Source organism: Manis pentadactyla, chromosome 6 (genome assembly GCF_030020395.1).
Source record: "Manis pentadactyla isolate mManPen7 chromosome 6, mManPen7.hap1, whole genome shotgun sequence".
Lineage (NCBI taxonomy): Eukaryota > Metazoa > Chordata > Mammalia > Pholidota > Manidae > Manis > Manis pentadactyla.
Window position 1 is genome coordinate 98,615,490 of NC_080024.1, and position 24,169 is coordinate 98,639,658.

Here is a 24,169-nt window from a genome sequence, read left to right on the forward strand (position 1 = left end):
GGGACATTTTCTTTGTTTGGAGAAAGGCAGTCCGCAAGCCGCAGCGGCCCCCTCAGGTAGCAGGTGACTTAGGAGGAGCTGTGTGGCCAATGGCACGGTAGGTGTTGCCTTGAGGACAAGCTCCCATCTGTCTGGTGGACACATATGCAATGGGTGGTGTGCACTGACTCTATGAAAAGTGAGTTTTCTTTCTGTCTCTGCAATTTCTTTACAGGTGGCCTGTGATGTACATCACATTCTGGCTTAATGTGTATTCAGTAACAAAGTAGTTTTCTCTTTTTCTACCTTTGTGGAGAGTTTTTCTTGGCTGGTAGGTTTTAAAAATTGTACTCTGCGACAAGAGCAACCAGTTAAAACATAAACATAAGGGGGGCATTATTAAAACGTCAGTAGAAGAGCTGCAGTGAGATCCCAGAACATGAAACACACGAGGGCGGGAAAGCAGCACAGGCGACGGAGCAGGTGGGGCCGTGGGGAGACACACGCCACAGTCCCCTCAGCGTCCACTGAGTGGTTGCTGTGCGCAGACTCAGAGTCTCCATTGGGGGTCAGACGTGTTTAAAATGGGTAAGAAAGCAAGACCTATATATTTACAAGAAACACATTATAAATATAAAGCATAGGCAGGTTAAGAGCAAAAAGGTAAAAAAAATACACCCCACAAACACGAAGCCTAAGAAAGCTTATGTGGCAATAGTAATGCTTAGCAGAGCAGATTTCAAGATAAGGAATATAATTAGGGATAAAGAGCCACTCCATATAGAAGGGTCAATATCCCAAATGTGTTTGTGCCGAATAACAGGCGAAACAGGTTTCATAAACAGGAAGCAGAGAGGAAAGATTAAAGAGGAAACAGCTAGAGCCACAATCAGCGGGAGATTGTAACATTGCTCTCAGCGAATAATAGGACAGTACATCCAAAAAAGTCAGACACAGATTTGCACCAAACTCGTGAAACCAGGAAATTTTGCGATGTTAACAAATTAAGATTTAATTATGTGAAACACCTCATTTCTAGGAGATATTTGATAAGCAACATCTTACTGTATAGTGGTGATTTTACGATCATTTTGATGCAGTGGTGATTGAAATATGGCTTGTAGGGATTTATGAAATCAAACAAAAATTGCTCCCATGGGCCACCTGGGTTGGGAGCCCTGGGGTCATGGGACTATGCAGTCTTCATGTTTTAGGACATCTGTGTGCCAGTGACGTGAAATATTCATTAATGTAACATTGTAGTATAGGCAGAAACTCTGATCTTTCCCCTTGTAACTGTGACAAGGGCCTAAACCGCCTCTCAACATTGGATGATTGTACATCTGGGTCAGAGATGCAAACCTTCTTCAGCCAAACCCAACAGACTCCTCCAGGGTCACTTTCTGGGCAGAGAGCAAACGACCATCCCTTAGGAACAAGGTAGCCAGACTTGGCAAAAAGGAATAGAGGCCAGCGACATTTGAATTTCTGATAAACAACAGATCATTTTTTAGTATGCGATATATTTACCCTAAAAAATATCTGAAATTAAACTTTCACCAGGCCTCCTGGAAATAATGCTCCTCTAAGGAGGCTGGCTGAGCTGGATGTAAGCAGTTCAAATTAAAATACCCCAGCCCGACGAATGCCTGCTCTTGGGGTCTCCCTCTGCCTCCAACACCCAGATGTATTGCTTATATGACAGGTGGGGGCAATGAAAAGATACGGGAAAGGGTTGCTCCGAAGGTCAACTTTTTATTTAAATATTTTATGATGATACACACACAGGTATGATCTCTCAAGGAACACATATAAAAACTAATACAATACTTTTCAGGTACAGAGAAAACCATTTAGAAAATGTGATTCCACTATACACAAGAGGCAGGTCTGGTTTCCAAGCCTGCCCAAGGAGGAATTTAAGATCAAATTTCGTTTGTCTAGAGTACTCAGGTCATACTAATATTTTCACACAGCAGTGATATTACTGTAACATGGTTGACAAAATATAACTACTAAGTCTACAGTGAAACAAACAAAAAAGCAACAATTACTAGTAGAGAGTAAAACATTTAGATCACAGAAGAGTGACCTTGGCCACAGACTTATGGTGTCTAAAAATATTTGCCTTTTACCCACATACAGTCAGTGGGAATGAAATGTATAAATCTTTTGTATAACACAATTCAAGTAAAAAGTATTTCTAAAAATGTGCTACAAAATGAACTGTTATTCATTTCCCTAGCAAAATATCTTGAAAAAAATCACAAAATTACATAGTGTTTAAAAGTTAAGAAAATTATTCTGTGGTGGGAATATTTATATAAATGATTACTGATGTGTACATCTTTGAAACATTAAATGCATTATTTTTTCAAGGAGCAATAAAAATACAACCTACTTAGGAGACAAAACAATTTTTCAAAAAGAAAAGGCAAAGATGTTATACAAAGATTCAGGTCCATTATGTGATATTTAATACTAACCAGTAAGTCAAGACTGGCCCATCAATGAATTGGTGACACAGAAAAAAAAATCATAATTTCAAACTCAAAATTATAGAAATTATAGGGTCTTTCAATATTATTTTGCAATTGTAGATAAGAGAATGGTTTTTAAAATTCAGTTTAATTCCACAAATATTTACTTGGCACCCATGTTAGGTAGTGACGATGTACAGCAGTGCAATAGGCACGTTTCTTTCCACAGTGGAGAGCAGAGCCTGGTGATGCATTTTGCTATCTTAAATTAGAACAGACTGTATCCTGAGTTTTGTTTTGTTCTTAATAGTATACTATTGCTATAAAAGTAAAGTGAGTTTCTATCTATGCATTTTGCCCTGGTGTGTTCAACTGAATCTGCAGTGTTCAATATTTTTATGATTATTCAGAGACAAAGAGAAGGTAATATTAGGCTGTTTTTAAGGCTGCACGACACACATACAGTCACATGCACAGAAACATACAGTGTGTATTCTTTACCATGTAAGTGTTCCAAAAGTCAACCACCCTGACACAGATGAAAAGGCCTCTAATCTTAAAGAAAATGAACAAAACTGGCCACCCAGCCTGCACAGGCACCTCTGGATGAATGAGTTGTTGATAACCTGCTAGGTGCAGTTGAGTGCAGAGTACAGGATGCAGCAAGGCTGAACATCAGCATGGGGTGCAGAGGCCCAAGCAGCTTCCTGGAGGCCCTCCTGCACAGCCGATGACCTGGATATTCTGTGCTAATGTGGCAAATTCTCAGAAGTCAGATCTACTGCCTACTTAACTTGCTTTGTGAATATTGTTTGGCCATGTCTCACTGAAAGGCACTTAGACGCAGAAGCATTAGGCCTCACTAAGTCCCAGGCATGTCTGAGGCCTGGGGCCTGAGACAGCGAGACCCATGTGTTCCTAGTGACTGGGAGAGACTTAAGTCCAGTGTGTATGTGTCTCCCATGTGCAAGGCTTATGGAAAGACAGGTCTCCTGAAAATATGAAACGGGTCACTGCTAGTTAAGCACGGGACAGAGTGTGGCTGACTGCTGGTTATGAGTAAGAATGCTGGACTGTGCTAAGCTTGGTGACCCTGGTGGACGATGTGGTTACTGCAGAGTTAGAATGACCAGACTCCTCTAACCCAAAATTTGGCAGAGGGTCAGGGATTCCGGCTCCAGAAACCAAGGTTTTTCTGGCCATCATGGAGGTTTCGGCGGGAATTTGGTAGCCGGACTGCAGAGAGGAAGCAGGTGTTAGCACATTTTCTGTCACTGTCACGTTCTGTCCTACTGCGCTGGGCACGACCAGCGAGGCCTGCACGCCTGAGCCAGGGGCCAGGAAACTCTCTCTTTCCCTCACTAGGACATAATGTGCCTCTGGCAGAGGGCCGGGTGCACCCCCGTTAGGCTGTATCAGTCTCTTGGTAACCGTGACGCGGCCCTCACTGGCGTAACGGTGGTCTAGCAGGGCGGAAGCTGGTGTGTACACCCGCTCCGTCACAATGAGGCCCTGTGGCTGACTGGGGCCCGGGGTCACAGCGCTTGGGGGCACGGAACCAGAGGCTGGTGTGGCTGCCTTCTGACTCTGCCTAGAAGTTACAGACCTTTCAGTAACCATTTCCTGTGTAACTCTCTCTGCGTTTGCTTCATGCAAAGTTTCTGGAACCTGAAAACTGCCAGAGGGGCAGGTCTTCTGTGACCTCCCCTCCGTTTGTTCCCACAGTGAATGTGAGGCTCCCTTCACACCTTCCCTCACAGGTCTTTGCCTCTGCTCAATTTCCACATCCATATCTATCTTTTGACCCAAGCAAACTTCAGCTAGTGTCTTAAATTTGAACCCCAAATCATCTAAGAAGCGGACATCTGGCTCCGCTTCAATAAAACTGCAACAGCCGATGGAACCATGCAGAGAATTGGTTTCTTCCTGAGAGTAAACCAGAAGGCAGTCTTTGGCTGTGTGCGTGTCATCTTCCTTGATGTAAGAGTCAGCTTTCTAAAATGGAAATAAACAGAGGTGTACCATTAGTGACACAACCTCACCTAGGGACAAGACTCTATTCCGGCCCCCAAATGCCTAATCTGAGTCCAATTACAAGGAAACATCAGGGAAACACAAACTGAAGGAGTCCTGCAGCACGACCGACCGGTGTCCCTAGAGCAGCGCCGGTATCGTGAGGGACAAGAAAGGCCGGACTCTGTACCGTCCCGGGCACAGTGGTGAGGAAAGGCGCTATGGTGAGGGCTGGTAATTGGAAATGTGGGGTATGTTGCTGTTAAATCTCTAAATTTGTTCACTGTACTGTGGTAATGTGAGAATCATGGGCGTGAGACAGAGAGAGAGAGAGAGAAAGAGAGGAAGGCAGGGAGGGAGGGAGGGAAAGGGAAATGGGAGGGCAGATAGGATAGGTGGCAAACTGTTAACGATTGGGTAACCTGGGCAAAGGGTATACAGTTTTCAAAATTTCTATTGCTCTTGCAAATTTTCTGGTAAGTTTGAAATGATTTCAGAATCACAAGTTGCACACACACACACACACAGCAACTGACTTGGGCTGGATCAGAGGACAGAGGGAAAGTGTCAGAATAAAACAAATGGCCCCGGAATGGAGCCTGACAGCGAGATGGGAAACAGACGAGGAGACGCGGCTGTAACCACGCCCGTTACACTGCACTTAGGGCGCGCAGACGGTCTGAAAGGAGGGTGGGAGGGGGCCCCGGGTGGGAGGGGGCCCAAAGCGGGCAAGCACCCCGTAACTGGCCGCAGGTGGGGGAGGGCGGGCAGAAACAGACTGGCCTCCGTGGAGCCCCTGCTCCGTCCCCTCGGAAGAGGATGCGGGGCCTGCCCAGCCGTGGCGGACACGCAGACCCTGTCCTCGAGCAGGCCGGCTGGCCTTGCTTCTCCTTCCCACTCCAGCGTGAGCCTGCTGCAATGTCCTCCCAGCTTTCTGTGAGCCCCTCAGGGGTGAGCCCAAGGGTGCTAGGGGACAGCACCTGACCGTGCACCACGGTTGGTTGGGGCCGTCCAGGCCCTCCGGCCTCGTGGGGGCCCTGGCGGGTCTGCCCTGCGGAGGGAGCGCACGGGCCGGCTGGCCGCGGACTCGCTCTCGGCAAGGCCCTGTGCCCCCTCGGCGCTGCCTGCTGTGCGGGCCCGCGCGGGGCAGAGCTGCCCGGCCGGCCAACACCCGCGTGTGGTGGGCAAGCCTTTGCGGGCAGTGCGAGGCTGGGGCCATAGCTGCTGCCACATGGCTAGTGGCCCGATGGTTCCCTGGGTCCCACCTCCCCTTCCTCACCACCTGTCAGCGTTCTTTTAAAAAAACAATTAAGTCCCATCTACATCTAATGCAACGACCCCCTAGCAAGCTTCCCCACACAGCGAGGCCAACCTACCTCCCGGAAGTAGCTCCCCAGGAACGCCTCGCTCAGCGCTGTGGCCACCCCTCTGGACGCCGTCGGGGCTCTTGCGGCCGCCCCGGCATCGGCGCCTCTCGTGGCTCCTGCCGACCCCGCAGCCCAGGCGGCCCCACCGGCCAGCAGGCTTCTGCGCTCTTCCCACCTGCCGTCCACCTGTGACACCTCGAGCCGCGCTCCGGTCAGCAAGGCGGAGCCGCTGCCCCGCACGCTGGTCTCCTCGGCTGCCATGCCTCCGGCCCCACTGCCCGTCGCCGCACTGGCTGCGTGACCTGCCACTAGGAGCGAGCGCACGGCCTGCGAGAGCGAGGAAGGGGGGAGCCGGGGCGTGGGAGGGGGTGGCCGGGGGTGGGGGTGTCTGAGCTATGCGGGCACGGCCAGGGAATGAGCTATTTCCAGACGCAGGTCAGAGTTTGGGTGGAGTGACTTCCTTCTGGTTCTGAAGACCTCCACGCCACCTTCGTGTTTGGGGAGCTCACTATGCCCCAGGGAGAAATGGCAGCCGGGGCACCTCAACTCTCCTGCAGTTTGATGCCTTCCCTCGCAGAACCCCCCCCCCACCATTTTTTCTCTAGCTGGACACACGGCCACCCACACAGAGACTACTTCGAAGCCTCCACCGTGACTAGGAGCCCCACCTACATTCTGGTTAGGGTGATTTAGGGCAGAAATGGGGTGGGGAACTTCTGGGGGGTGTTCTCAGATTCCTTCTTCAATTTTCTCCCCTCTGCCTGTTGGAAGGTGGGGGGCATGTGTGTGGAGCGCGAGACAGCATGGAGGCGGGCCTCATCCATGGGGGGGACCAGGAGGTGAATGGTCCTGGGGCCTGGACTGCTCGCAGATGTACTCAGGCCACAGTGACGCCGAGCTCCTGGACACGTGATGCTGACTCACATCCCACTAGACCCGATGCCCACTGCAGCCGGTGATGAAGCCCGGGGTGAAGGTGCCAGAGAGACAATGGGAGACAGCTACGCACTGGGAGGAGCGGGGATTCTGCAGCACCGCGCACCTGCTATGGGGCCGTGGGCTTATCTCCAGCCCTGTGTATCTCAGGCAGGGAAATGGAGAAGCAGCTGTTGTGAAGGCCTGCTTATCTGACACGGGGACAGAACTGCTCTCCTGAATCCCTTTGCCCTCTTGCTCTCTTTAACCCTTGTCCTACATTCCCTGTGTCACACATTCTCTGTGACACAGGACCTGTCACAGTAGGAGAAAACCATGTCAACCCTGTCCTGGCCACAAACACAAAATGTGTTGGCACTCAGATGCTCTGTTTAACAAAGGCATGTGAACGAATCTGAAATGACTGCTTTGCTCTCTCATGACCTAAAATATTAGAAACACCCCGAGGCCCCTTTAAAGTCAGAAGAGCAGACAGTCCCACTGACCTTGTCCTCAGGAGGCGCTCCTTCGTTGTTCCAGGGATGCAGCATCTCTATGGTGCCAGGGATGGGGGCAAAGCCTTTGGCACTCTCTCCACAGTGGCACATGAGCAGAGCAAGGGGTATAACTGCACAGGAGCGAGATGGCATACGGAGGTCAGCGCCCACAGGGCTAGGCTGATGCTGCATGATGCTGGAACTTGCCTGTCACCTCCTGGAGTCCAGCCTTCACTTATTTGCGGCCTCATTTTTCTATTTTTCTTGTCTTCATGCTGATCCAACCTTACCAGGCTTGTCTTGGGTGAGTTACACCAAAGCCTAAAGGTGGCCTGAGAGGGCCGCACAGATTCAGAGTATTCATTCCTCACCAACAGGCTGTGTGGGGCACCAAGCGGGGCGCCAAGACCAGATTCAATTCTATCCAGGTCATCAAAACCAATTTAAAGACTCAGATTTCTTGGTTGTTTTGTTAAACCCCTTCAATTTCAATATGAGATAATTCACTAGCCAGTAAAATACATGTGTTGAAAACATCAAAAGCTCTTAGGGATAGAAAAATTTTAGGATGTTCAAATATTCTAGAACACTGCAATGTCTATAATACTTCACCTGGAGTAGAATTTGGCAGAAGGCATGACTCACTGAGGTTCAAATTCATCAAATGTTGAATTACCTGAGTATTATTTTCTAAGATGATTCTACATTAAAAACCCTTAGGATACATACACCATTTCATCTAGAATTCAAAAAACATGCATGGCATGGCAAATCATACAATATCCCCCCAAAAAGAGCTTATCAAAATGGGGACACCCTAAGGTTTATGTTAAAAATTTGTTGAAAAGCATGTATAATAACCTTGGTTCTTTAAATCAGGAAAGGATGCATTTTATAAAACAAAATTTTGCAGAGTGCACAATAGCCTGGTAAGCGTATCAATGCTCCATTATCTCTCCTTACCTTTGAAAGAGCTCTAGTGTGACTAAAGAGTAACTGTAAAGAAGTCAACAGCTACTGCACTAAAATAATGAGAAGAGCTAGCGTGGCTGTCAGATACTCACGGAGCAAGAGCAGAAGGGCAAAAATTATCAGCGCAATCGCTGCAGGCCCCAGGCCGATGTAGGAGTCATGCAGAGCTTCCACACAGCCACTGCCGTCCAGACACTGGCAGACCGTGAGCTTAAGGACCTGATTCTCAGAGCAGCTGAAGCCCTGACTATCTGAAATCAGGAACTGGATCTCACTTCTCCCAAGCTGTCGCTCTCCCGGCTTCAGGAGCACACTGGTGCCTGTGAGGGTGGGAGGCAGAGGGGTAAAAACGAGTGATTACCACGGACACGGCCAGAGTAAATTACAGAAACATTAATTGCTAATAATTAGAAGCTAATAATGAAAAGGTTTCCCAGTTAGAAGCTTTATTCTTGCTTAACTTTTCTCTTGAATTCACACTGTGTGCTTATTACAATTAGTCCAGACACTCCAAATAGACAGGTTAACAGCATAGTGTTGGATCTGATATACCTTATTTTTATGATTAATTGTAACAAAAGAGTGTGGTCTAGCAAATGCAAGGGACTTCTGTGTAATGGGAACACAGTAACGAACGTGGCGGGTTAAGTGACCTTCCATTGAAATGACCTATATTTTACCATTTCCTAAAAAAACTTTATTAAGGTGATTTTCAAACAGACAATAATAGAAGAGCAAAATTAACCCCCCTGGTACCCATCCCTGGCTTTAATAATTTTCAACAATGAGCCAATCTTGTTTTATCTAGTCCCTTCTGTTTTTGTTTCCAACACTGTGTATTCAAAATTTTGAAAAATTTCAAATCTACAGAGTTGAAGGAATATTACAATGAATATCATCAACCCTTCATAAATTCTTTACATTTTGCAACATTACTTTCTCTCTCTGCACACACTTCTTTTTTTCTGAACTATGTGAAGGTAAGTGGCAGATATCATGACATTCCTTAGCATATACCTTCTAGGACCAAGGGTCATTAGCCCTCTTAAGAAATGTATTATTGATATAATAATACTGTCTAGTATATAACCCATAGTCAAACTTTTCAATTGTTATAATAAAGTCCTTCATAATTCTCTCTCTCTCTTTGGATCCAATCAATGATTATACACTGCATTATCCTACTGTCTGTTCAAAATTTAGGTCAGCCAGCCCCTCCTTTCTGACTTGTCAAGACCTAGCCTTTTTTAAAGGCCACTTATTTCAAAGGATGCTCCACAGTTTGAATGTGTCTGATTATTTTCTTATGATTGAAATCAGGTTATACATTTTTTGGCAAGAATATTACACAGGAAGTCTTGTGGGAATGATCTTTTTACCTTATTTTTAAAAAATATGACTGATGATTATTTAAAAGTTTTCTTTAACATGAATAAAAATAATGACCAGTTTTCACATTAAGTGAAAATAACAATAATAGCTTAAAATTTTTTCTGATGTATGCATAACATTTATGAAAAATAACTTGTAAGACATGTAAAGATAGATGAATACAAAGATAAAAATAAAGTCTTTTGTATTTTTTTTTGAAGTAAGACACAGCCTGTTCTCATTATAAGGTCCAAATTTTATAGAAGTTGATCTGCAATAGCTAGAAATAGACTTGTTAAATTATCCCCAAAGCTTTGGAGAAGTGAGGAAAGCATCTACCTAATCATTCATTTGAAGGAATAAGAGCTCATGAAAAACATCCATTTAAAGACAGCCTGGAAGAATACAACCAAACTTGTGATTGGTCCTGGGGGTGGGGTGGGGAGGGGAGGAGGGGAATAGTTTAATAATTGTCATAAAAAAGAAGCCTTACCCAAATATGACAAACTGTTAATATTCTTTTAATTCTGGGTCTGTAAAAGGGTGTCTGCCTTATTAGTCTGTGGGATTTTCTGTATTTTAAAATATTCCCAACTAAATCGAAACAGATAGGAGCAATTTATTATCATGGCCACTGGCTGATCATTTTACTATGTAACCAAGGAGAAGAAAGCCTGGATTATAAAATCCTCTCTCTCTAAATTGTCTAGATATGTAAAGTATAAATCTCAGTGATTCCTGTTATAATGCTCTAACATGCATGTCCTTAAGAGTTTTATGCTCCTAAGACTATGAAAAAGCCCATAGAATTCAAGAATGTTTTTATCTTTAGATAGAAAACCCATTTTTATACATGGAGAGGCAGGACAGCATAAAGGTTAGAAAGTAGAGGCTCCAGGCCAACTGCTTGGATCCAAATCCTAGTTCCAGCTCTTCATGAGCTGTGACCTTGAGAGGGTTGGTAAAACTCTCTGTGCATGTGTTTCCTCATCTGTAAAATGTTGGCAATAGTCATGCCAAACTTCCAGGGTTGTTAATATTAGCAAAGTGCTCAAAAAAGTGCTGGCATCTCTTAGAAGCCCAGCAAGTTCAATGCAAAACACATTTACACATGTTAGGCAAAGAAAGGAAAACTCCAGTTAAGCATTCAGCCTAGGCGGAGCCCCAGACTTCTGTGAGTCAGGAGTATATACTGTGAGCAGGGAGATCAACAACCTTACAAGTTTTGAAGCCCTTGACTTGATTACCTTAAGAATCATGTGGATGTCTGTCAGCTAGGGGTTCCTGCTAGCTGAATGCCTAATCTTTAAGTAAACTCAATTAATTGGGATGGGAAAATTGCTATTCTTAGTGGGGACACGCTACTTAAGTTAACAAAGGGTGTATCTATCTGTATCTATCTTCTGAAGTGGCCACATAAACCCTGAGATGATTTAGAATTAGATATGGGAATATCTGAGTAAATTAAAGACAATTTTAATATTTTTATATTGTAAGGAAATTATTTGTACTTGTTACTTATATAGTTGTAAGAGTTTTAAGAAAATTTGCCCCTATTACTGTGACAGCTTTGTAACTCCAACTTAACTATGTTACTTGTGCTTTTAGGTTGAAACATCACTGGTTTGTTCAGTACTGGACTAGGGTCCATGGATTTATAAGTTAAATCCACTTAACGTTTAGAATCTAGGGATCACAAGAAGGTTTTGTTAATTCAGATAACTGAAATACACAAAAAAGAAACCAAATATACTAAATTTATAAATATAATTTGAAATATTGAAGGTATTTATGTTGTAAATTGGATGAAACATTATTCAAAGCCCCTTAAAATGACTGCAAAAATTTTGTAGACTTTTAACAATGAATCTATAATTAGGAAAAGCTTGGGTATTATATTTGAAACTTTTCTGAAACAAAATAGTCTTCTGGATAGGTTTTTCAGCATTCAAAATACTCTGAAGGACACCCAAAAGCTCACATCAATGAGGGTTATGTCCAAGATAAGAGATATGCACACTGGCCATCTGGCATGGAGGGTCAGACAGATGCTTCTTCACGTTGTTATTGTTACTTACTAGTCTTGTGACTTTGAACAAGCCACTGAGCCCTAGTTAACCCAAGGTTTCCCCAGCTGTAGTTAAGGAATAACATTAAGTGGTAAGGATGAAATGAGATAAGATACCTGAAAGGCCAGCAGTGTCTGACACATGGTAAGCGAGTAATATTATTTTTAATGGAATTGCTACCACAGTTCAAGGTTTTTAGAAGGCACGTACTCTGATTGCTGCTCTTAGACAGCCCGGGTACTTGGCTCATGAGGCAAGGCTACTTCAAGAGCTATTTGGAGAACACTCAGCTATCTGTCAGACATGGGTGATTCCTCTTCTCTCCCTCTTCTAGATGGGTCTTTATTGTAGGCAGATAAAAGACACTATGCCTGATATTCAGAACCTCATTTAAACTCCTTTAAAAATGTGTATCAGAAATTTATGAAAAAAAGAACAAAACAGCTTGAAGAGTTTAGATTTCTGTTATGTTTAATATTTAAATATGTGGTCTGATGATCTCACTTACTTTCTTGGTGCACTATTTTCCATTTCTCGGTCATTCCTGCTGGTTTGTCAACAACAGAGAAGCCAAATGGCGCACTGTTCTGGCCCCCATCCAGGTCCTCTGCAGTCACGTTCACATACTGCGCATCTTCACAGACGTTCTGCACTGGGTTGACCAGGGTTGGGCAATGGTCATTGATGTCTTGGACTGTGATCACGACCGTGCCCGTGATGGTTTTTCTAGGATAATCTTAAAAACAGGGAGGAAAGAAACACGTATGTTCCGGCTACATTGCTGACAAGGGATACAGGTGAATTCTCTTGCCACTCTGGTAAGAAGGTATAACAATTAGGACACTTCCTTATCCTAGATATGTTTTCATGTTCAGACCAAGTAACATGTTTTAGTCTGTTAAAATAGGTAGAAATGAGAAGGTTTATCCATTGGAGAGATTTGGTTTTTCTACAAGATGAAAACAAATGTCGCTGATTTGGAAAATAATATCTAAATACAAATAACCAAGAAAATTATCTATGTATTAACTTACCTTCTGATATAGCCAAAATCTTTACAGTATATGTACCATTTTGGACATATCTGGATTCGAAATCAGGAATTTTTATAAGTCTAATTTCGGATGTGAGTGAGTCCACTGAGACCCAATTATCTTTATCTTCCAATTTGGTGTATCTGGTGTGAAACAAACAAAATTAATTTTGAATTCTGGGTAAACTGAGAATCTCTAATATCTACAACACTTTCAAGCTTTATTTTTGCTTCATTATATATGTTGTTGTTATAGGCATTAGTCTTATTTTGGGATGTTTTCTATTTCTTTTAACTATCCTAAAAGCTCTTCCCTTTACCACCCTTTACCACCTGTCACACTGATTCTGGAGCCTCCCTTATTCCTCCCTGTAACACACCCACGATGTATACGTAAGGGCACCATTCCCTGCCTACCGACCCAGGAGGTGGGCAAGTTGCCGGGAAGTCTATCCTTTAGCTAAAATCTGGGGTAAACCTTTGGAGAATAATGTTGTTACCTGATAAGAACTGGTGGAGAAAAGTGGTTTTACATTCTATTTTTCATTGGCATGTTACCAGTATTTTGAAAACATCCATTTAAAAATCAGTGTTTGCCATAAATGGAAGTATTTTAAAACGTGGAGATATTGTTGGTAGTGGGAGCAGCGGGTTTCTTTCCCCTGGAAATGGTTTAAGTGGAAACAAGGCTGATGCAGTGGTTTCTGGGTCTCTTCCATCAAAGCGAGGAGAATCCATGTGGAAAGAGATAGTTTTGGGAAGGCAAGGAGAATGTTTAAATTAGGTCTTCATAAATGTATAAAATTTAATACCGCTGAGGGGCGGAACCAAGATGGCTTCTCTACTCACGTAGAGAAGCAGAAATCTCCTCCCAAAACTATATATATTTTTGAAAATACAACAAATACAACTCTTCCTAAAAGAGAGACCAGAAGACACAGGACAACATCCAGACCACATCCACACCTGCGAGAACCCAGCACCTCGCCAAGGGGGTAAGATACAAGCCACGGCCTGGCAGGACCTGAGTGCCCCTCACCCCAGCTCCTGGCGGGAGGAGAGGAGTCGGAGCGGGGAGGGAGAGGGAGCCCAGGACTGCTGAACACCCAGCCTTAGCCACCCGCGCCAGAGCACAGACACATAGTGTGTGGTGTGCTGGATACTAGGGAAACAGGACAGTAAGACCTGCGAGCGGGTCCCCACAGCCAGCACCCCTGGGACAAAAGAAAAGCAAGTGCCCTTTGAAAATCTTAAAGGGACAGGGGTCTCACAGCTGGACGGAAGCGCGCCAGCGCAATCAGCCCAGTAACTGGGAATCCCAGGGAACTCCGGGCGCCCCAACGCCCTGGGTGGCAGCGCAGCTCGGAGGCCCCTCACGGTGATAAACAGCCTCCCGACAATTCCCCCTCCGGCACGACTCCACCATAGCAGCAGCAGCCACACCCACAGCAACCAGGCAGAGCTTCTTCCACAGTGGCCAGGCAAGAATCAGACACCCCATCTGCGCACAGCTGCCCAGCACAAGCCGCTAGAGGTCGCTGTTCTCACAGGAGAGGAAGGCCACAACTAGCAAGAAGGAATGTTCTCCCAGCCAACACACACACCAGCTCCCAACAACTACCTCTATTGCCATGAAAAGGCAGAAGAATTTGATCCAGACCAAAATCACAGAGTCAGCCCCTGAGAAGGAGACAGACCTAACCAATCTTCCTGAAAAAGAATTCAAAATAAAGGTCATAACCATGCTGACGGAGATGCAGAGAAATATGCAAGAGCTAAGGGATGAAGTCCGGAAGGAGATTACAGAAATGAAACAATCTCTGGAAGGTCTTAAGAGCAGACTGGATGAGGTGCAAGAGGCCATTAATGGAATAGAAATCAGAGAACAGGAACACGGAGAGGCTGATGCAGAGAGAGATGAAAGGATCTCCAGGAATGAAACAATATTAAGAGAACTGTGTGACCAATCCAAAAGGAACAATATCTGCAATATAGGGGTACCAGAAGAAGAAGAGAGAGAAAAAGGGATAGAAAGTGTCTTTGAAGAAATAATTGCTGAAAACTTCCCCAAACTGGGGGAAGAAATAATCGATCAGACCAAGGAAGCACACAGAACTCCCAACAGAAGGGACCCAAGGAGGACAACACCAAGACACATAATAATTAAATGGCAAAGATCAAGGACAACGACAGAGTTTTAAAGGCAGCTAGAGAGAGGAAAAAGGTCACCTACAAAGGAAAACCCATCAGGCTATCATCACACTTCTCAACAGAAACCTTACAGGCCAGAAGAGAATGGCATGATATACTTAATGCAATGAAACAGAAGGGCCTTGAACCAAGAATACTGTATTAAATGATAATCTATTAAATAGATTATCATTTAAATATGAAGGAGGGATTAAACAATCCCCAGACAAGCAAAAGATGAGGGAATTTGCCTCCCACAAACCACCTCTACAGGGTATTTTAGAGGGACTGCTCTAGATGGGAGCACTCCTAAGACTAAATAGATGTCACCAGAGAAAATAAAATCACAGCAAAGAATGCACACCAACCAAATACTAACTAAAGGCAAAAAATAAAATCAACTACCCACAAAAGCAGTTAAAGGAAACACAAAAGATCACAGAATAAAACAACCAACATATAAAGAATGGAGGAGGAGGAATAAGAAGGGAGAGAAATAAAGAATGACCAGACAGTGTTTAAAATAGTTCAATAAGTGAGTTAAGTTAGACAATAAGATACTAAAGAAGCGAACCCTGAACCTTTGGTAACCACGAATCTAAAGCCTGCAATGGCAATAAGTACATATCTTTCAATAATCACCCTAAATGTAAATGAACTGAATGCACCAATCAAAAGACACAGAGTAACAGAATGGATAAAAAAGCAAGACCCATCTATACGCTGCTTACAAGAGACTCTCCTCAAACCCAAAGACACGCACAGACTAAAAGTCAAGGGATGGAAAAAGATATTTCATGCAAACAACAGGGAGAAAAAAGTAGGTGTTGCAGTACTAGTATCAGAAAATAGACTTCAAAACAAAGAAAGTAACAAGAGATAAAGAAGGACATTATATAATGATAAAGGGGTTAATCCAACAAGAGGATATAACCATTATAAACATATATGCATCCAACACAGGAGCACAAGCATATGTGAAACAAATACTAACAGAACTAAAGGAGGAAATAGAATGCAATGCATTCCTTTTAGGAGACTTCAGCACGCCACTCACTCCACAGGACAGATCCACTGGACAGAAAATAAGTAAGGACACAGAGGCACTGAACAACACACTAGAACAGATGGACTTAATAGACATCTGTAGAACTCTACATCCAAAAGCAATAGGATACACATTCTTCTCAAGTGCACATGCAACATTCTCCAGAATAGACCACGTACCAGGCCACAAAAAGAGCTTCAGTAAATTCCAAAAGATTGAAATTCTACCAACCAACTTCTCAGACCACAGAGGTATAAAACTAGAACTAAATTGTACAAAGAAAGCAAAAAGGCCCACAAACACATGGAGGCTTAACAACATGCTCCTCAATAATCAATGGATCAATGACCAAATTAAAATAGAGATCAAGCAATATATGGAAACAAATGACAACAACAACAACACAAAGCCCCAACTTCTGTGGGATGCAGAGAGAGCAGTCTTAAGAGGAAAGTATATAGCAATTCAGGCATACTTAAAGAAGGAAGAACAATCCCAAATGAATAGTCTAATGTCACAATTATTGAAATTGGAAAAAGATGAACAAATGAGGCCTAAAGTCAGCAGAAGGAGGGACATAATAAAGATCAGAGAATAAATAAATAAAATTGAGAAGAACAAAACAATAGAAAAAAAATCAATGAAACCAAGAGCTGGTTCTTTGAGAAAATAAACAAAATAGATAAGCCTCTAGCCAAACTTATTAAGAGAAAAAGAGCCAACACACATCAACAGAATCAGAAACGAGAAAGGAAAAATCACGACGGACCCCACAGAAATACAAAGAATTATTAGAGAATACTATGAAAACCTATATGCTATCAAGCTGGAAAACCTAGAAGAAATGGACAACTTCCTAGAAAAATACAACCTTTCAAGACTGAACAAGGAAGAAACACAAAATTTAAACAAACCAATTACGAGCAAAGAAATTGAAGCAGTAATCAAAAAACTACCCAAGAACAAAACCCCCAGGCCAGACGGATTGGATTTACCTTGTAATTTTATCAGACATGCAGAGAAGACATAATGCCCATTGTCCTTAAAGTTTTAAAAAAAATAGAAGAGGAGGGAATACTCTCAAACTCATTCTATGAAGCTAACATCACCCTAATACCAAAACCAGGCAAAGAACCCACCAAAAAAGAAAATTAGAGACCAATATCCCTGATGAACATAGATGCAAGAATACTTAATAAAATATTAGCAAACTGAATTCAAAAATTTATCAAAAGAATCATATACCATGTTCAAGTGGGATTCATCCCAGGGATGCAAGGATGGTAAAACATTCGAAAATCCATCAACATCATCCATCACATCAACAAAAAGAAGGACAAAAACCACATGATCATCTCCATAGGTGCTGAAAAAGCATTCGACAAAATTCAACATCCATTCATGATAAAAACTCTCAACAAAATGGGTATAGAGGGCAAGTACCTCCACATAATAAAAGCCATATATGATAAACCCACAGCTAACATCATACTGAACAGCGAGAAGCTGAAATCTTTTCCTCTAAGATTGGGAACAAGACAGGGATGCCCACTCTCCCCATTGTTATTTAACATAGTACTGGAGGTCCTAGCCATGGCAATTAGACAAAACAAAGAAATACAAGGAATCCAGATTGGTAAAGAAGAAGTTAAACTGTCACTATTTGCAGATGACATGATATTGTACATAAAAAACCCTAAAGACTCCACTTCAAAACTACTAGAACTGATATCGGAATACAGCAAAGTTGCAGGATACAAAATTAACAAAAAGAAATCTGTGGTTTTCCTATACACTAACAATGAACCAATAGAAAGAGAAATCAGGAAAACAATTCCATTCACAATGGCATCAAAAAGAATAAAATACCTAGGAATAAACCTAACCAAGGAAGTGAAAGACCTATACCCTGAAAACTATAAGACACTCTTAAGAGAAATTAAAAAGGACACTAACAAATGGAAACTCATCCCATGCTCTTGGCTAGGAAGAATTAATATTGTCAAAATGGTCATCCTTCCCAAAGCAATATACAGATTTGGTGCAATCCCTATCAAATTACAAACAGCATTCTTCAATGAACTGGAACAAATAGTTCGAAAATTCATATGGAAACACCAAAGACCCCAAATAGCCAAAGCAATCCTGAGAAGAATAAAGTGGGGGGGATCTCGCTCCCCAACTTCAAGCTCTACTACAAAGTCATAGTAATCAAGACAATTTGGTACTGGCACAAGAACAGAGCCACAGACCAGTGGAACAGAATAGAGACTCCAGACATTAACCCAAACAAATATGGTCAATTAATATACCATAAAGGAGCCATGGACATACAATGGGGAAATGACAGTCTCTTCAACAGATGGTGCTGGCAAAACTGGACAGCTACATGTAAGAGAATGAAACTGGATCACTGTCTAACCCCATACACAAAAGTAAATTTGAAATGGATCAAAGACCTCAATGTAAGTCACGAAACCATAAAACTCTTAGAAAAAAACATAGGCAAAAATCTCTTGCACATAAACATTAGCGACTTCTTCATGAACGTATCTCCCTGGGCAAGGGAAACAAAAGCAAAAATGAACAAGTGGGACTACATCAAGCTGAAAAGCTTCTGTACAGCAAAGGACACCAATAATAGAACAAAAAGGTACCCTACAGTATGGGAGAATATATTTATAAATGACAGATCTGATAAAGGCTTGACATCCAAAATATATAAAGAGCTCACCCACCTCAACAAACAAAAAGCAAATAATCCAATTAAAAAATGGGCAGAGGATCTGAACAGACACTTCTCTGAAGAAGAAATTCAGATGGCCAGTAGACACATGAGAAGATGCTCCACATCACTAGTTATCAGAGAAATGCAAATTAAAACCACAAGGAGATATTACCTTACACAAATAAGGATGGCTACCATCCAAAAGACAAGCAACAACAAATGTTGGTGAGGTTGTGGAGAAAGGGGAACCCTCCTACACTGCTGGTGGGAATGTAAATTAGTTCAACCACTATGGAAAGCAGTATGGAGGTTCCTCAAAAAGCTCAAAATAGAAATACCATTTGACCCAGGAATTCCACTCCTAGGAATTTACCCTAAGAATGCAGCAGCCCAGTTTGAAAAAGACAGATGCACCCCTATGTTTATCGCAGCACTATTTACAATAGCCAAGAAATGGAAGCAACCAAAGTGTCCATCACTAGATGAATGGATAAAGAAGATGTGGTACATATACACAATGGGATATTATTCAGCCATAATAAGAAAACAAATCCTACCATTTGCAACAACATGGATGGATCTAGAGGGTATTATGCTCAGTGAAATAAGCCAGGCGGAGAAAGATAAATACCAAATGATTTCACTCATATGTGGAGTATAAGAACAAAGAAAAACTGAAGGAACAAAACAGCAGCAGAATCACAGAACCCAAGAATGGACTAACAGTTACCAAAGGGAAAGGGACTTGGGAGGATGGGAGGGAAGGGAGGGATAAAGGCAGGGAAAAAGAAAGTGGGCATTATGATTAGCATGTATAATGTAGGGGGAGGCACAGGGAGGGCTGTGCAACACAGAGAAGACAAGTACTGATTCTACGACATCTTACTACGCTGATGGACACTGACTGTAATGGGGCTTGGGGGGGAACTTCGTGAAGGGGGGACCCTAGTAAACATAATGTTCTTCATGTAATTGTAGATTAATGATAAAAAAAAGTCAAAAGAAAAAAAAATTTAATACCACTGAGTTTAAAATACAACCAAATACAAATGTAAGCCAAATGTGTGAGTATTTGGTTCAATCAGACTGATTTATTTTCTATTAAATGGACGTTTAGGCAAAGGAATGAGTGGCTAATTTATAGCAATGTTTATAGTGCTATTTAAAAAGTTTTAATTACATACTTCCATTAAAATTTTCCGCCTTTTAATGTTTCTACCAGTAAATGATGATAGTTTTTCTTAATTTGGATTTTCACAAGTGTGTCTGAATTTCTTGTCTGGAATTTTAAAGCCCCAATTCAGCTGCTGTCAACAGTCTCTCACATTCATACATATATAAACCACAGTCTTAGTCATAAGAATCACATTTCACACATTAACTCTGTGTGGTCTCATTTGAGGAATTTTCTAACTGTTCTTCTCCACTGTGAAAATTAGACGCCATTCAAAGTAGGGTGGCAGCTCGCATTATGTCAAATAACCATAAACAATCGATGCGAAGTGATTAATCACTAAAAAGCGAATTACGACAATGTCACAGGAATCATTCTTCTTGTAGCAAAACCTATCATTAGTCAGGTGAACACTGGAAAAATGTGTAACTTAGCTGTGCCTCCCATTCCTTATTTGTAAAATAATCAGTTTGACCTGATCTTTGGGATCTTTCCCATTCTAAAATTCTGTAACTATATGCCAAAGAATAAAAGGAAATGCTTTTGAGAAATAAAGAGACCATGGTTCATTATTTTCCCAGGCAGGACATACAATCTTTTGACATATTTATTGTCCTTAATAAAAATAGCAGCTGAAATTAAACAGTTAGTTGGGAAACAGAAGCTTTAAGGAGAACTACAGTATCTCTGGAAGATGTTTCCTTAGGATATGAGAGAGTAACTCACTGTGCGCAGCAGTGAGAAATGATCGGAGGGAACATCCCTCCTCAGCTCTGGGGACTCAGTTAGGGAATCCTAACACCTTGTGTCAAGTAGGGCCCTGGAAATAAAAACTGGACTACGAGACTCAGGAGGAGCAGCACTGCTTCCTACAGGTACGGTGGGTAAGAAAGGGTCACCAAGACATTGCAGAAGACACACTGTAAAGCTGTTTGTTAACATCGTTTTGGGAAAAGGTTATTTGCTATTATTGGTTGATCAATTCCACTTAAAAGGAGATTCCCTAAGATGAAAGAGACTGCTGAAGAACTTTCCTACCCTTACCAGGGTTGGCCATAAGTGTAAATATGATGTTTTATGAAGCAGGGATGCCCAGGGACACTAAGGTAAGTGTCCTCACCCAGGTGTAAGGACAGTTAATTAACTAAACAACTCTGACAGCAGGAAGACACCGAGGCTGTGTGTCTGGTGGCAGGGGGCTGTGACTAGAGCTCCCGCGTGCCTTCCCGCAGCGTGGCTCTGAGATCTAACATGTAAATTTACTTTGAAAGTTTAAACATATCATGCAAACCTAAGTTGTCACTACAGAGCGGGCACATCCGGTCCCTTCCAGCACTGCAGAGGCATCCAGTAGGTTCTCAGTATGTATACATTCTGAGTAAAGGTCACTCTGGCCAAGACAAACATTATAAAAGGTTCATCAATCCCTGAACAAAACAGCATGACCTTTATGTTTAAAAGAACGTTAATTTCTAGGATTTATGTACAAATAGAACTGGTCTCTCCATATTAAAATACATTATGCAACCAAACTTGTAGTAAAGTGGAATTTGCAATAAAATTTGCTTTTTTTTACCTCTAATACTTTTTCAGGAAATAACGCACATTTCAGTCTGAACTCTTTTTTTTGCTTTTTAGCTTTTTCTAGCCTGAGCTGCTTTGAGCGGAGGAACCCAGCCCTCCACTCAGATAGTGGTGAGAAGGGGGTCTGGGGAAAAGCCTCTCTGCCTCTCAGCTACAGGGACGACTCTGGGAAATTTAACCTACAGACCTCTGGGGATTCTAATGCTGGGAAGGGAAGAATAATGTGTTCAAGTTTCATTATGACTTTTTGAAAATAGGCATTTAAAGAAATTTAAAATGAGAAAGTATAACTGTCTCTTACTTTACACGGGCTGGCTGTCCAGTGTCTTCGTCAAAAGCTTGAAATTTTCCAATTATTTGGCTCTGGCTTGACTTGTCCATGCTCTCGCTGGTGTGAAATGAGATTGTGTTGCTCTTAAAATGAATGCCCTCTTTCACATTTTTCACCTTTACTTTGAAGGGAATGGACGTAGGTTTATATTTATTCTTAATAGATTTGTGAAAAGCTGCCTTATTAGTGACAATGATGCTGAAGTTAAGACTCTTCATTTCTTCATAATCCACCTCCTAGGAAGGCAGAATCAAAGGGAATTCTTGTAAGAGGGAAACCAACTGCAGCGCAGACAGAACAGACACTTATACGCACATGCGGGCTTTAAGGGCAGAGCAGTGATTTAACCCCCGGGGGATACAGACTTGTGCTGATACCATGCATTTACAAGGTGCTGTCAAACTGGATATTCGTAAATGTTAAGGATGACCAGAGCCCCCAATTTCTTTTTCAAGGATCAGTCATTTAACATATGGACATGTACTTCTATTTTTCAACAAGCTGAAGTTATTTTTCTTAACAAAAAAGTCAATATATTCAATATGGACTAATATTCCTTAAAATGTGCACCAGGGGGTTGTTCTGGTGAAAACGGCCCCACGCACAGTGGTAACCCTGGGCTTTCGTTGCTTGTTATCCTTGAAAAGCTGAGACCTCCTGGAGGAAAGACCCTGTTTACCTTTGTTAAGCCCAGGGGTTTTCAAATCTGTTTAAACAAAGAACCTACCCCATTATGCTCCTCCTTTTTAAGCATGATGTCTATTAATATCTGGCTTGCTATTAATGCTATAAAAGATTCACCTTCCTCCAAATCTGTTTTTTGTGAATTATGGTATTTATAAAGGACATCTGATAGAGTTAATCATTGTATACATATTTCATGTTCCAATTCGCCCACTTTCTTTTTATCAACATTTCTATAGTACTCTGTTATTCAGACTTACTTACTTTACTTAGCCATCCTGTCATCAGACCTTCGGACTACTTGCAATTTTTCAATATAATTAATACTGTTCTGAATGTTTCTATACAAATGTTTTCCCTTGGTGGAGCTACATCCTAGTACCAAAAGAAGTACCTAGTCAAAGTTCATGTAGGTTGCTTTTTATCCTAGTGGCCCTAACCACTTAGAGACATTGACTATTTTGCTTGTTTCTTCGGAATAACATTAGATATATTACGTGTTTACATGAATTACTGCAGAGCTGTTCACTTTTGTGTTTGGATGACTTACTATGAAATTTGTTTTCTTCTCTGTAGGGTTTTGGATGGCTAACAATTTTTCCTATTCCCTTTTTAAAATGAGTTACTATGGTGTTGGGATAAAGATACAATAGAAGGTAACTAGAGAAAATAGACTCCTTGTGATTGTAGAATCTTTGTGAAAATTATTTTCTTTTTACATTGCTCTTGCCCTTGACATCTTGTTTTGATGGCATGATATATGCTGGGTAAGAAAGGAAATCTTCCAGCCAGATGTCATTAGTATTCAAAGACCATGGAAGGCTAAGACAGTGTTTAAAGAAATGTGCGCTAAGTACTGGGCCCATAAAAACTGTTTCAGGGTGTTTGTTTCAAATAGCCATAATGCTCCAAAGAGAATGGGAAAATTTTCAGCATCACAAGCAACATACACCTCTATGTTTTTACATCTCTGCCAATGTTTTATCATTTCCATTCTTGCTAACATTAATAGCATTAAAGATTTTAAACTTATTTGTTAACTGTTACAGCAAAGCTGTGGCTTTCTCATGTGAAAATTTATTATCTCTCTTTCTACAGTTTAAAATACCTATTCTCCTTTTTCTTTTGGACAGTGTTATTAAGGTATAGCTTATACACAATAAAAATCACTCATTTTAAATTATACATCATGGTGACTTTTAGTAAACCTGTATGGTTTTGCAAGCATTGTTTTAGAACATGTCTATGATCCTAAGAAGTTCCTTTTTGCCTGTTAGCAGCCAGTTGCTACTCAAACTCACAGCCTGGAGCAACCACTTATTTGCTTTCTATATCCATTGTTTTGCCTTTTCTAGAAATTTCACATACATGAAATCATGCCATAGGTGGCCTTCTGTATCTGGTTCCTCCAGTCAGCATGTTTGCAAGGCCCATCAACCTGGGAAATGCTCACCCCAGTATGTATTATATGATACAGCACATTCCGTTTATTTGCTCACCAGGTGATGGACATGTTTATTGTTACCAGTTTTTGACTTTTGTTTTTGTGTAGATACCTTTAATTTTTCTTCAGTGGATACCTAGGACTACATCTTGGGGTCCCTGGGTAACTACTCTGGGTATGACTTTGAGACCGCCAAACCGGCTCTACCACTTACTACTTCCACCAGCAACACACAGGAGCTCCAGTTCCTCTATACTCTCGCCCATCCTTGGAACTGTCAGTCTTTGATC

The 24,169-nt window shown here is 42.0% G+C and overlaps 1 protein-coding gene across 1 annotated transcript in view; it reads right to left on the reverse strand.

Moving 5' to 3' along the window:
- Positions 1–1,718: 1,718 nt before the first annotated feature.
- DSG2 (desmoglein 2) overlaps positions 1,719–24,169 on the reverse strand; it is a 50,293-nt gene continuing 27,842 nt past the window's right edge. Inside the window, exons 9-15 of the mRNA XM_057503982.1 lie at positions 21,722–21,987; positions 12,698–12,840; positions 12,172–12,399; positions 8,316–8,543; positions 7,261–7,382; positions 5,849–6,166; positions 1,719–4,454 (exon numbers count right to left, since the gene is read on the reverse strand). Of these exons, the coding sequence (XP_057359965.1) occupies positions 3,513–4,454; positions 5,849–6,166; positions 7,261–7,382; positions 8,316–8,543; positions 12,172–12,399; positions 12,698–12,840; positions 21,722–21,987 (2,247 nt within the window). The 3' untranslated portion in view covers positions 1,719–3,512. The remainder of the gene's footprint in view (positions 4,455–5,848; positions 6,167–7,260; positions 7,383–8,315; positions 8,544–12,171; positions 12,400–12,697; positions 12,841–21,721; positions 21,988–24,169) is intronic.